The 13,710-nt window shown below is 45.8% G+C and overlaps 1 protein-coding gene across 1 annotated transcript in view; it reads left to right on the top strand.

The window, feature by feature from the left end:
- SSH2 (slingshot protein phosphatase 2) overlaps positions 1-13,710 on the top strand; it is a 79,592-nt gene that overhangs the window by 34,743 nt on the left and 31,139 nt on the right. Inside the window, 1 exon segment of the mRNA XM_031060637.1 lies at positions 12,357-12,460. Within this exon segment, the coding sequence (XP_030916497.1) occupies positions 12,357-12,460 (104 nt within the window).

Below are 13,710 nucleotides of genomic sequence, written 5' to 3'. Positions count from 1 at the left end.
AATGATTTATTCCTTTCTTTCAAACAAATGATCTTTGTCACTTATTAGCGAACTCTTTCATTTGTTCACACACTTCTCACAATGGCTTAATGAGCTCCATGCTGTCCCAGCAGGCAGGGCTGGCTCCTGCCTCTCGGGAGTGCCACAGGTTGGGGTCTGGTTGCACTGTTAAACTTGCAGCTTTTCCCTGGCAGAGCACACATCTGTGACATCTGGCTGCTGCAGTGTGGCTTTAGTGGGGGCACCCAGGTGGGTCAGAGTGAGTTCATGCCAAGGTCCAGAGCTCTCTGGAGGTGCCCAGGGTGGACTGGGACCCCTGTTGAGTGGAGCTTGGAATTGTCTGTACTGTGGTGTTATGGTGTATACTGTGCTGGGTTTCCTCACTCCCTGTGATTTGTTTGCCAGCATGAAGAGAATAAATTTGCTTCTCTGAGCCTCTTGTTGCCCTGCAGCCTGTTTTTGTACAGAATTCCAACTGGATGCTTTGGAGAGGGCTGTTACCTGTGGCTTGGCTCAGGCACCTGTAGCTGACAGACAGGCACAGGCAGCTCTGTTATGGGTGCATTGCTGGTGTTTTGTGAGACTCCAAATGGCAGGTGGGACTGGAGTAGGGTCATTTTGATTAGCAAATGATAAATTTACCTTGGTCAGGTTACAAAGTAAGAGGGAATCCCATTTGCACAATGTGTAGAAAGCTATCATTAGTCTTACTTTTGTCCTCCTGTTAGTTTCCTGCTTGCTTTCTGCAACTCGATACTGAATTAAAATGAACCCAAATTGTGGGAGGAGTTTTACTGGGTTTTTTTGTTTGTTTAGCTTGTTTGGGTTTTTAAAGGGCTCATTGCATGGTGGTGTGTGAAGAGCTTGTCGCTGGCTTTGTTGTTGTTATTGTTAGGGTTGGTTTGTTGTTTTTTTTTCCTTTATTTGCTTTGTGAAAGAGATGGAGAAATCAAAAAACAAATGCAAAGTGGAACAGCCGCATTCCTCTGTGGCGCAAAGACCGAAAGACAGTTAGTCTAAATAAAAACAAACAGTTTGTCAGCACCATTTCTGGCCCTTCTGTTGGTTTGCCATGATGAGGAAATTGCAAGAAAGCATAAGAGGAATATCCATGTGCCTTGATAGCGAGTGGGGGTGCCACAAATACCCACGCCAGAGGTGGGTGATGCTGTGCCCAGTGTGTGTGAACAGGACTGGTGTGTGGGGGTGCTGAGCCAGCCCAGGAGCTGCATTTTGGGAAATGGGGTCAGGAGATGGACCAGGACATCACCCAGATTCCCAGCACAGTCCCCAGCAAAGCCTTGACACTGCTGTAATCTTCCTGACTCTTTTGTCCTTAGTTCCTTCAAGTACATAATGAAATGTTCTATGAGAGGCTCTCTAGCTTGAAATTAAGCAAATATCTATTCTGGAGCCTTTTTAAAAGCTGTTTAAGAGCCTTTTCCCTAAAGTACACTGTGTTCTTGTTAGAGACTTCGCTGGTTCTGTGGTACATAGCAGTGTTTAGTATTCTGATGGTCTTTCTACTTTAATGTGTGGTTTTTAAAGGGGTTTCTATGCTTTTAGGAAATACGAAGACCTGAGTTAACCACAGAAAATTGGCTGCCAAACTGCTTAAAGTGCTAATTCTGCTGAAATTTAGCACCTGACTTTTGCAGGGATAAACACATCTGGAATCTCTACTCTTCTGAGTTCAAACTCCTGTAAAATAAAACTTTTATTTAATGTGTTTCCAATCTGAGTCTTAATCAGCAAAACTATGCAGGGTTTTTATGCTGAGTTAAAAACTCCTTTATATGCATTTTGAAGTAAAGCATTGACATCCCCCTGAAAGTTGCATGAAGGTGCTAAAAGAATTGGTTAATTTGCAGCTGTGCTGAGAAATCACAAATGCAAAACTGCAGGGTGATGCTTCAGAATGAAGCACTTTACTGTTTTTCCTTTAATTTACTTTTTTTTGTGAGCAGATAGCATGAAGAGTGGATGGTTCACACTACTGCTTCCCTACTTTTATTTAAAATAGCTGTATAAAAACACTTCAATTCTTAGGAACATTTTGAAGAAGTTTTCTTGTCTTCTGTTTAGAATCTCCCAGTTCCTTTTGCCTCTTAGGGTGCCCTTCGTTTCAGCTTTTATTTAAGTTGGGAGATGCTGTGCTGGTGTTAGACATCCCACAGTCTGTCAGCTTCTGTTTAAAGTGGTGTATGGTGAGTGATTAATGGAAATTATTTCGGGAATAAAGGACTCCTGGTAAGCTGATCCCTATTCAGAGCACCAAAAGAAAAAGCAGAGTCACAAGGGATGTTGTCTCCAGGAAGAACTTGTAACATCCGCAGGGGGAAGAGTTGGATTGGAAAGTGATGCTGAGCTTGCATTTTGAAATGGATCATAATTATATCTCATGGTCTGATTTGGAGAGCTTTTCCTGATGGCTCCGGAGGCTGATTGTCACTTACACCAGCAGGATGTTGGAGTGGTTCTTGTGGCTGCTGTCAGGGTAGGTGTGCTGGGAGTGCTGCTCTGAGCTCCTGGGGACAAGCAGCCTTGTCTCTCCAGGCTGTCACCCCATTCCCTCAGTGCTGGGTCACTGAACCCAGAGGGAAGCTGTGTTTCTTCTTTGGTTTGCAGCTTTAAATTGAATCTGAAGTTTGTACTGACCTTACTTTGTGCAAGGAACTGTCCTTCTAAGTGTTGCCCTGGTTTGAAGGCGCAGAATCCATTAAACTATTCCAACTATAAAATGTTTCTGATCCTTTGTCTTTGATTCCTTACTTCTAGCTGATTAAAATTTCAAGTTATTAGTTGCAGCTTCCCTGTTCCCTAAAATAAAGTCCCTGGTGTATTTGCAAGGGGGAGCAGATCAATGGCCCAGTTACTGGCTGGATCATCACAACAGGTAAAGCTCCCTGTGACTTCCAGTTTCAAATCAAAACCTATTGAAAGAAACCTGGCACGTGTCAGTTCTCTGTGAAACAGCCCACAAACCATCTCACATCACTGGCTACTGCTGACTGTCCCTTTTGGTAATCTAAAGGGACAGTAGTTCCTAACCCGATTTTACTGTTCCTGCTGGAAACTGTCATTCAGGGATCAAATACCATTGCATGGGGAGGAGGCAGTAAGAATGAGAGAAAATTGAAAGTGCTGAGTGCTGCAGAAGTTAAAATACTGAACAAATAACTTCCTTCTATATTTTTATGAGTCAAATCCAACAGCCTCTTGATGATTTTTGATGCTTTTGGTAAACAAGCATCTGCTTCTTCTTAGCAGGAGGAAAAGGCTTATTATTCAGCATTGATTTCTTTGTGTAGAGACAGAGTGGTCCTTGTTTTGGTGCTCTATTTACAGGGGTCTGTTAATGTATTTACTGAGGGCAGCCAACAAGGCTGTGATCAGAGCCAGGCAGCTTCCCCAGCGTAATTCCTCCATGCCATGCCCTGGTTGGGGTGGTTGCAGAGCCAAGTCCTGGCACAGTTCTGCTTCTCAAGGCAGCAGGAGCTCTGCTCCCTGGCTGGCCACAGCTATGCTCAGTGCTGGCCACATCCATTCTGAGACCAGAAAAAGACAGAGCAGCATCCTCCTGAACCAGTCACATCCTGGGGCTGTGCCTGGGGCAGCCGTGGCTGCTGGGGACAGAGTGGGGACACAGGGTGCCCTGCCTTGAGCGGGTGCTGGGGACTTGTCACCTCTGGTCACACCCATCTCAGAGAGGCAGCCAGCACTGGCCATGCTTCAGGCAAGTCAGTGATCTCCTTCCATCTGTAAAGTGCTGGACATTCTTTGTCTAAATATAGGGGAGCCTGGACTTGGCTGTGGCAGGGAGGGACAGTAAGTTGACCTCGGTGTGTCTCCTGTGACTTGTGTTACAGTCGTATTTAAAGCAGATGGGTCCTTCTTGTGGGACACTGCCAGTCAGGCCAAACATGGTCAGGTCTGTGACAGTGACATGCGGGGAGATTGGCATAAAAATTTATTATAAAATAGCTCATCTTAAATGCATTTAATCATAGTGGGGAGAGACCAGGTTGTTAATGAACTGCTGGAGGGTCTGTCAGCTGTCATTTAAGGTTTAAAAAGAAACGTGCTGTGTATGAAGGAAATGCTTTCAAACTCTGGTGGCAGAGGAGATTACTGTGTGGTTTAAAGATAATCAACATGGACTGTGTTAATTAGAGAGAAAAAAGATAAGTATGTGTCAATCAGAGGGGTGTTCTTCCTGAAGATTAACTAATCAAAAAGCTGGTGGCTATTTTTCTCTGTTCCTTGATGTGATAGATTAATCTTAGGAAGTTTTCTGATGTTGATTTAAGTTTTTCTAAGAACATTTTTGTGAAAGCATTTTGTTGGTACCACAGCAGCTGGCTCACTTTGGGCAGGCTGAGCTGGTAGGAGCACGGCATGTGGCGGTAAAACACTGTGGAGTGTTCTCTTGGGAATTGCTGTCCTGCTCCATGAACCCAGTGGTATGCATTAAAAATGCCCAAAGGGTGTTTAAACAGTATATGGCACAAGAAGAATGTCATGTAGAGCTTTCATCTGGGAATGTCTTGACTTGGAGACCTGGAAGCCTTTGGGGACTATCATGTAAAACAAATTCCTTTCATGGTCTCTCTTCCGGTCTGGGTCTCTTGCTTTAAAAAGTGCAAAGAATCAAATTTCTTCTGTAAACACCAAGTGCCCAGATTTCTTAATCAGCATCCTAATTGTGTTAGCCGCCCCCTTCCTAGTCCGTGAACTGCCGTGCTCGTGCTTGGACTGCAGGAAGAACGATTTTGTGCATATCTTCAGTCTCAAATTCCAGAGACATCAGGGCTTTGTTTGCACAACTTGTTTTGCTGTTGCTTTTTGGAATCGTTTTCTTTCTCTCTGGATGGATTCTCTGAAGCTGCCTCGGAGGCTGAACATGGGCCACCTGCATGTGCCTTGCTGGCACTCCCTCTGTGCTGCATAGCCACAGAGACGGGCAGTAAAGCTTTCTGCCATTTGTGCTGCGTGGAAAATGGGTCCTTTTCAGTCTGTGATAACTTATCATTCCTGCTTAATTTCCTTCTTCACTGCCATAGTGATCTTACAACCTGTGCCCAATGAAATAAATCATTACCTGGATCTGTCATCAGCAGGACGTGCCCCCAGTCTGTTTCTCAGTGGTGACAACAGCCACAAGCTCAGCTCAGCACATCTCCCTCTCCCCAGCCTCAGCACCAGGACATTCCTTCCCTTCCCAGGCTGCTGAGGGCTGGCAGAGGTGATGGGGACAGGCTGGGCAGCGAGGTGGCACAGGGAGGGCTGTGTCAGGGTTGCTCAGCAGCAGCCCAGTGAAACCCAACCTGGAGCTGCCAGCAGCAGGCTGGGCACAGGGCTGGGTGGTGAGGAGGCGACTGATGTCCCTGCCAGGCCTCTGCCTGCCTTGCCTGGGCTTTAGGAGTTTGTTGAGCTGGTTCATCTCTAGGCCAAGAGTATGTGAGGGGAACAGGAAACCCGCATGGGCTTTCACTTCCATCAGACACCATAAAACGCTGACCAGCTTAAAACAAAACCCAGTCTGCTTTCCTCTGCCTGTAAGGAATGAATCCCAGCCCTGCCTGTGAGGGAATACATTGGATGTGAGTGTGAAACTCAGCCCTGCAGAGCAAGGCTCGGGGCAGGGAGGCAGAGGAATGCTGCAGGTGGTTGGGGTTGTCTCGGCACAGTGCAGCCCTGTCGCAGCTGCGTGGGCTGAAGTCTTGGGCTGCAAACAGCAGCTGTTGTTGCTCCCTTCGCCTGCAGCAAGGCAGGGATGAGTTTCTGGCAGGGATCAGTTTCTCAGCCCAAAGCTGTTGTCTTCTGTGCAGTCTCCAAAGGATGCTCTCTCCTGCATACCCAAGCTGCCCAAGTTTGCAAAGTTATTTCTGAGCTCAATTCAAATGATCTGGTGGCAGAGGAGCTCTAATGGCATGCCATGGTTGGTTCCAGCAGTGGGTGTGACTTGCAGACTGGTAACTCACTTGGGTGTTGAGTGGGTATCAGAGCTCCCCACAGCCCGGTGGGATGACCTGAGGCTGGTTTGATCCTGTCTCTGAAACTGTGTCTGGGTGTGGTTGTTTCAAGCACCTGAAGCAGTTCTTCCCTTGAAGAGACAGCTATGGTCATCAGAGTTCCCTTTGGCAAGTTGTACCCTCTCTGAATTCAGCAGAAATTTTCTCCTTGCTTGGAGCAAGGTAAAGAAATTAGTCCTTTGGAATTCAGATTCACACCCATCCATCCTCACCCTTGACTGTCTTCTGGCAAACTTAGTTTGGTTTCAGAAGTTGTCCATATTGGAGCCCAAAACAAGGGAAAAGGTGATCTGGTGCTATCGAGAAGGGACCAGTAGGTAAGTTCATGTGGATAGTAACAGTTGGCATTGCAGATCTCTCTGTGATGGTGCCTGTCTGTGCCATGGAAGCTGAGTTCTCTCTCCAGGGAGCCCCACCTTGGAGCAGAGGAAGTGCCTGCAGACAGTTCCTTTTTAAAAAAAAGGCACAAATGCAGATGTTGCTAAAAATGCAGTTTGCGTCAAACCTCTGAGCCCAAGTGGGTTCCCACGCTCAGTTTGTTTTTCTCCTTGGGCTGTTTCTTAAGTTGCAAAAGTGCTGAGTGGTGAGAGATGGCCTTTGGTGGAGAACCACTTCCCTTTTCTCTCCCTGCCCTCGGTGGTGTCACCTCTGCTGACAGTGTCAGTGACCCCTTTTCCGTAAGTTGTGGCCCTTGTTTTGCTCTGCACTGAGTTTGTTTCTGGTTTGGGTATCAGAGAAGCCTCTGCTTGTCTGTGTTTGCTGCCAGCTGACCCTGTTAATACAAATGTCAGTGCAGGGCAATCCTGAGTTATCCTTGCCTTCTCATTTTCCTTGTATGGTTTTGGTGGAGTTTTTTTATTAGTACCTGGTATTGTGCTTTACACAGCTCTGAGATCTGCCCTCTGTGTGAAGAGAATCCAGCGCCTTAATCCCTTGCCTAGGAGCAAAGGTTTAAACTGGAAGCCAACCATTGCTTTCCTCTATTTAATTCATTAATACTGCAGGCAGTTATTAAAGTAGGTGCTTTAAAAAGTAAACAAGGGAAGTAGGGATGTTGTTTATTAAAAAACAAACTACTGTGAAGGTGAAAGAGGCACTTCCCTGGGGAGGGATGCCGGAGGAATGCAATGCTTTTATCTGGTGTTTGAGGGAGAAGTGCCCTGGGCTGCCAGGCTGCACATCATCCAGCTGTGCACCCAGCTGCTGGTTCACCCTTGGCTGTGGGACTGATGCTTTATTAACCAGGACTTTTCTTGTGGGCAGGTGAAGGGTGGGAGGCTGGCAGTGAGAGGTGTGCCTGCCTGTGGAGAAGGGGAAACAACAGCCAGTTTGGGAAGGGGAGTAGGGAGAGGAAGTGGCTTGAGGTGCTGAAAAAATCTGCAGGCTGCTGTGCCTGCCCTCCTGTTACTGCTCCCATGCCAGGCCCAGCAGGCTGCAGAGGAATTGCTGCTCTTGCAGTCCTGGCTGCTCCAGAGCTCGCTCACATGTCCCCAGCTGCCCTCTCTCCCTCCTTCCACACCTCGGGAATGAGCTGAGTATTGGTGCCTGCTGTGCCACTCCTGCCAGCCTTGGAATTTCCTTTTTGTTTGGTTTGAGTTTTGCAGCCACTGCTTTAAGGGAAGATGATGGAGCTGAGCTGGCAGCTGAGATGTGCAAGGCAGCATTGGCTGCTTGTGTTAGGGCAAAATCTGGGGGGCTGTTGAGGGACTGCACAACTCTCTTGTCATGGGGAGCTACAGCTGGAGCCAGGCTTGGCATTGAAATTCCATTGTAGCTGCTTCAGAGCTCTTTTCTGCAGGTCTCTGGTTAATAAATACCCACTAAGAGAAATTATATTTCTGTAAATCATACAGGTAGTGGACTTCCATTCAAATGTGGAGTACATTGATACCTTCATTTCCCCAGCCACCACTTTTCAATCTCCCATTTCTTCTAAGGATTAGGGTGAGCAGGGTGGGAGGATGTGACCACATGCAGTGCCCATGTGCTTTGGGCATGGCAGTGAGGAGGTGACAGCACAAGGAGGGTTTGGCCTTTGCCACACTGACCTGTCCTGTTGTGTAGGAGGATGTGCATGGAAGGACTTCTCCTGCTGAGCCTGTCAGGGAATGGTGCCAGTTTCTGCTTGTGCTACTTGGCAGGTGCCCGACCAAGGGCTGGGCTGGACAGGACAGAGCCTGCTGTAAGGAGCTGCTCTGATGAGTGAGGAGAGCAGACTTTGGAAAGTCATCCTCAGGCTCTCAATAACTTAATTAAGTGTTTATTAGGATAAAACATTGCCAGCAGCCGTTCAGGTGCCTCCTTGCCTTATTCCTAAAAAGGTTTTCTCTCCTTTCATTGTGAAGCAGTTTCAAGAGAAAACAGTAAGATTCCTTTTAGAGTATTTTATACTGAGGACTGAGGGTTTCTCATTGAAATTGGAGAGTGGTGCAGATTCACCTGGCTCCTGGCTGGGAGCTGGAAGGCATTGTCCAGGGAGTCGTGACAATGCATCCAGTGATTTATCACACCTCTTTGGCACAGCCCCTAAACCAGTAACACTTTCTCTTTAATGTCCTCAAACCACTGTATTTGGTGTTTGTGCTTGCAGTTTATGAATGGAGCTGTGCAGTGTAGCATCTGGAAAGGCATTTATTTTTTGTTTGCCATCTATAAGTTCTGTGTGAATCTCATTTTGTAGCACAATGAGAATTTAGTTTGAGCTGTGCAGTGATTTCCTTGTGCAGGAGGAGCTCAGCCCTGGGCAGCACATCAGGGGGCACAGAATCACTTCTGTTTCCAGCTGTTACTGCTGGTTAGAAACAGAGCCTTCTGAGGGCAGTGTCTGTGCCTTTTGTGCAAAAGGCTTGAAATAGTTCTGATGTGACTTGTACAGTTTCTACAAAATCTTTTCTGCCTGGGAGAAAAACTGGTACAAGTTGTGATTTCTGTAGGAGTTGCTTAAGTCTTCTGCTTGCACTGGTTCTCTTCCCAGTGAGCAGGGAATTACAAATAGCACCTCACTGGTGGCCTTGAGGCTGCTGCTTTACTGCAGAGGTGAACATGGAACAGAAGGGATTTTCCCCCAGCTGTAGTGCTGAGGATTGTGAACTCTTTCAGAGGTTTGTCCTGAGTAAGTCTTCTCCTGACAAAACCTGCTGTGCAGTACAGACAACTGATGACAAGCCTGGGGCGCTGATAAAACCCAGCTCAGCTTTGTTACCTGTGCCAAGTTGGCTTCTTGTCTTCTGCTGTCCTGGACTCAACTTCTCCCCTAACCACGTTGATTGTCTTTTAACACCAGTCTGTTCCAGGAGAGTGTTTCAAAGAGCCCTCAAGCTCCTGTAGGCTCTGGCAAGCCAGATTTTGTGAAGTATTTCAAAGCCCACGTTATGCTTGGAAGCCATCGAGCTGTCAGCAGGGTGAAATCAGTAGTGGATGGCAACACTTGTTTAGAGCCTTAATTGCCCTTTTCACAGACATCTTTTCTATCTCTTGTGCTTTTGAAGTGTCTCAGACTGGGGCCTGCTGTTAGTGTCCCACCCAAGGAATCCTTTTTCTTTATATATCAGGGACAGCATCCAAAGGTGATCTTGCCCTGAAATATGAGCTTTAGGTGAACATCATGCCAGGGGCTGTCCAAACAGGATGCACCCAAATGGAGCAGCCATCTGAGTGTGGCACAGAGGATGTCAGGGCAGTGATTACTTTTATTTTTTGTCCATGTAGTGCATTACAGGCACCAAAATCAGCATCTGCTGAATTTAGTATTAGAGCTACTTGGACTTTCCCATGAATTTGTTGCCTTTCCTCCCAAGATTTTCTTAACTGCTTGAATCTCAAAGCAAGAGCTTTGTTGTGTGTTTGTGTGTATTATGGGTTTCTTTTCTGGACACTGATGCATCTGGGGTTAGAATTCAGGGCAGGTGATGCCAGAGGTGCCAGCAGTGTGCCTTGGCTGCACAGGGAGTGTCCCCACAGCTGGATCTGGCACGAGGCTGTTGTCTCCATGGAGCTGCTGTTCTCCCAGCAGTGCTGATGGCCATCTCCTGCCCTGCTCCTGCCCTCCCTGCCTGACCTCCTTGTTCCACAAGAATGATCTGCTTTGCCACATTCTTCAGCTGCTCCAACCCTTTGTATGGGAAATCACTTTCCCTTTCCCTAGTCCTACCAAGTTACACTTAAAGCCCGTGGTTAATGGCCCAAAACAAGGCTCCCCTGGCCTTAGGAGAGAAGGTGGCCTCCTGGAAGGATGCACCTGATGGGAATCTCGTTAGTTCTGCTGCTCTTTCCTTTCCAGGCTGGTGGCTGAGAGCTGGTGATAAGGGAAAGTGATGGAATTGAGAAGATTTTTAACCTCCTGGCCCTCTTAGCTGCGTGCTACATTATCCACTAAAAATAGTTGCTAATTCCACCTTCTGGGGGAACCTCAGGCACAGGCTAAAGGATTGCTAATATTAGTGGTTGGCTTCGCTGATAAAATGAACAGTGTGAAAGCTGTCTGTGAGTGCTGAATTCTTTCTCCTCCTCTGCAGCCTAACATCTCTTAACAGTTTTCTTCTGTGATGAGATTATAATGGGAGGAGGAGAATTTATTTTTAACATTAATAATACTATTATTATTATTTTAAGCGTCCTTAAGATAACTCGGTGTTACTCTAGTTCAGGCTGTAAGAAACTGTGTACCTTGAGAACTTGGAGAGGATTTTATTTGTCAACAAAAGCTAGAAAGGCTCAGTCAAAATTTTTAATGTGAAAATGGTCTAAGGAAACGTGTTCAGTGTGCCCAATGAGCTTACTATTTTTTTGTTTTAACATTAATGTAAGTAGAGAACTCTCTGATCTATTTTAATTTAGGGTGAGTGATTTTCTCATTTTCAAAATTCTGTTTTCATTGAAATACCCAGAGCATGTTTGACATCTGGTTCAATTTTTAGGAAGAAAGTTCTGGGAGAAACTTTGTCACTCAGGAGTGCTGAGGCTATGACAGCACAGTCTAAACATTGGGATGTGCTGCAGCCTTGAGAAAAGTCTTTCTGACTCTGTGCATCTGCTTTTCTAGAGCTTGGAAAACTTCCTTTTTTATATCCCTGGCAGCAAAATGGAGAGGTGCCCAGAAATGTGCTTGAGCATAGGGGGAAATCCAACTTTAACACAAGCTTTTTCTAATTCTTTTACTTCTAAAAATGTAGTCAGAAAATCCTTTTTTCAGCAGTCAACCCCAAATAATGCAGGGATTTTTACTCTATTAATTTCCCAGTCCTCATCCCTTAGAGGAAGGGAATAACTAACTAGGTTTGATATTTGCTTAAGTGGAAAAATGAATAAAAAAGTTCCTAACCTCTTGCTCAGGACAGGAGTTGTCTTGAAGGACAAGCCAACATCTTTTCAAAGCATGGAGCTGTTGGGATGCACGATGCCAGAGACTCTCCCATCCTGTCTTATCATATTCATCATCCATCCTGTTGACTAGAGAATTGTTTGTGGCTTTCTTCAAAGCCTCTAGGACTGCCTTATCAATTCTGAGAAAAGCAGGAACCCTCGAGTATGCAACAGGATGGCTGCGTTGCAGAATCTGGAGCGTGTCTTGCTTTTTCCACGAACCACAGCATCTGCAAGAAAAGGGCTGGAAGATGTACTTAAAATACCAGCTGTTCCTCAGCACTTGGGAGTTCTTTATGGCCCCTTTTTGCAAACTTCTCTCCTTGTGTGACTTCAGAAAGGGCAAAATCAAGTCATGAAGTGATGGCTGATTTCAACAGCATTACAGTTTCTTGCTTTGGTGATGTATAGGTCTTTGAGAGTTAATCATCATGCAGCTCATAGAGAGTAGTTTTATGATTTCTTAATCTTTTGTGTACACTAATTTTCTTTTGGCTAACTGCTGAAGGGAGACATTTGTTTCTGCAGGGCATCAGCTGTGTCTGAACCACAAAGCTCAGGGTTAACAGAGTCCATAATTACCCAGATGCGTGGGCTTGTTCTGTTCATCACCATTTAGAAATGTGGATCTGTCATCTTGACTTTCAAATCGAAAATGTAGCCATAGGTTAATCCCCTCTGCCTGCTCAGGTTGCACCTCTGCAGGCAGAGTGGCACCAGCATATGTTCTGCTTTTCAGTGTTTCTCTGTTTGTGTTGTTCTCAGTTATGCTTTGAATGTCTGCAGTACTTACATGAGGGGAAAAAGTTCTTTACCAGCAGAATGATTTGGTCTAAATCACTTCATTGCAAAAGAACAGAGCATGCATTCAGTGCTTTTAACCTGCCTTGTTCATTGCTTTTTTTCCTTTTTGAAGACAAGACACTTTTCCTCACTCCCTTTTTGTCTTTTCCCTTGCAGCATCAGCGAAAGCTTCCTCACTGTGAAAGGTGCAGCTCTCTTCCTGCCACGAGGAAATGGGTCATCCACTCCCAGGATCAGTCACAGGCGCAACAAACATGCAGGTGAGTGTGGTATCGATGGCTGGGGCTTGTCTGCTCCCTCCTGTTTCAGAGTCCACCTCTCTCGAGCTCATTCTCACCTGATGACACACGTTGGTCTGGCCCACGTGTGTATTAAAGCCTGACCTGCCAGTCTCAATGCTGATAGGAAAGAAAGTTTTCAAAACTCTGCTGTTCAAACAGGGTCCTCAAATGAGTGACATCAGGGCAGCAGTCATGGCATGGTGGAGACTTGAGAATGATAAAATATCATCCTGTAATTTCAATATGAGAGAGGGAGGGGAGGATTGCCTTCCAAAACCTTTGCACTGCAGTGAGAAGCCTGAGTTTGTGATATGGGGTGAGTAATGGTCCTTCCTAATCTGAAAGGAACCGGTTATGTGGAGGAGAGGGAGGAGGTTTACCAGACTTACCTCCACGTGGGGATGTGGAAACCTCTGAGCAAAGTCAGTGTGACCTCTCAGAGGTGTGAGCAGAGTGAGTAATAGAGAGTCAGTTATAATTCTACCTCCTTTATCTGCTGGAAATTTGATTTGTGTTTTTGCTTTGACTCTCTTTGAAAAGTTGCTCTGAATATCATAACTCAGACATTTCAGGGTAGGGTTTTTTCATTGGCTGTGTAGTGCTTAATCACTGGTGGTATTTTACAGGCATCAGATAGGGTGGGGATTTTTCCCTTCCATAAAGCAATTGGCAGGAAACAAAAATAAATTGAGACCTTCAGATGTTTGCAAATGGGACAGAGATGGAAACAGAGACAGGAGTCAACGTGCTTTGCTAGAAGGTGACCAGGAAAAATGTGATTTGGTTTGGTTCCAGGTGTATATCCCTTTGTACTTTGACACCATCAGACTGTCATCCACCTCTGCATCTGTCAGAGTTATGTATGTGATGACTGGCCACCTCAAAATCTGTTTGCAAACATATTTATAGAAAAAGTTTAAGTCAGAAGGCATTTAATTATATACTTCCACTCAAACATAGCACAGGCAGTACCCAAATTGCTTTGGTGAGATGCATTAATTACCAGCTGTCAAAAGAAAATGTTCTAAAACTTAAATTAAAGCTGGCCTTTCTGGTCGAGAATGAAGTGAAATGTCCTTTAGTGTGAAAGTAGAGTGAGCAGTCTTTCAAAAGTTTCTCTTGGCCTGTCTTGGTGTTTAGTCTCTCCAAAGTCCATTGCTGAAGCCCAGGGTCCCCCTGGCACTGCTGCCTCGGCTTTGCCTCGCAGAGGAAACCCAAAGATTTTCCTG

This window comes from Geospiza fortis, unplaced genomic scaffold (genome assembly GCF_000277835.1).
Source record: "Geospiza fortis unplaced genomic scaffold, GeoFor_1.0 scaffold425, whole genome shotgun sequence".
Lineage (NCBI taxonomy): Eukaryota > Metazoa > Chordata > Aves > Passeriformes > Thraupidae > Geospiza > Geospiza fortis.
Note: the sequence above shows the minus strand (reverse complement) of the source record. Positions and strands in the feature narration are given on the sequence as shown.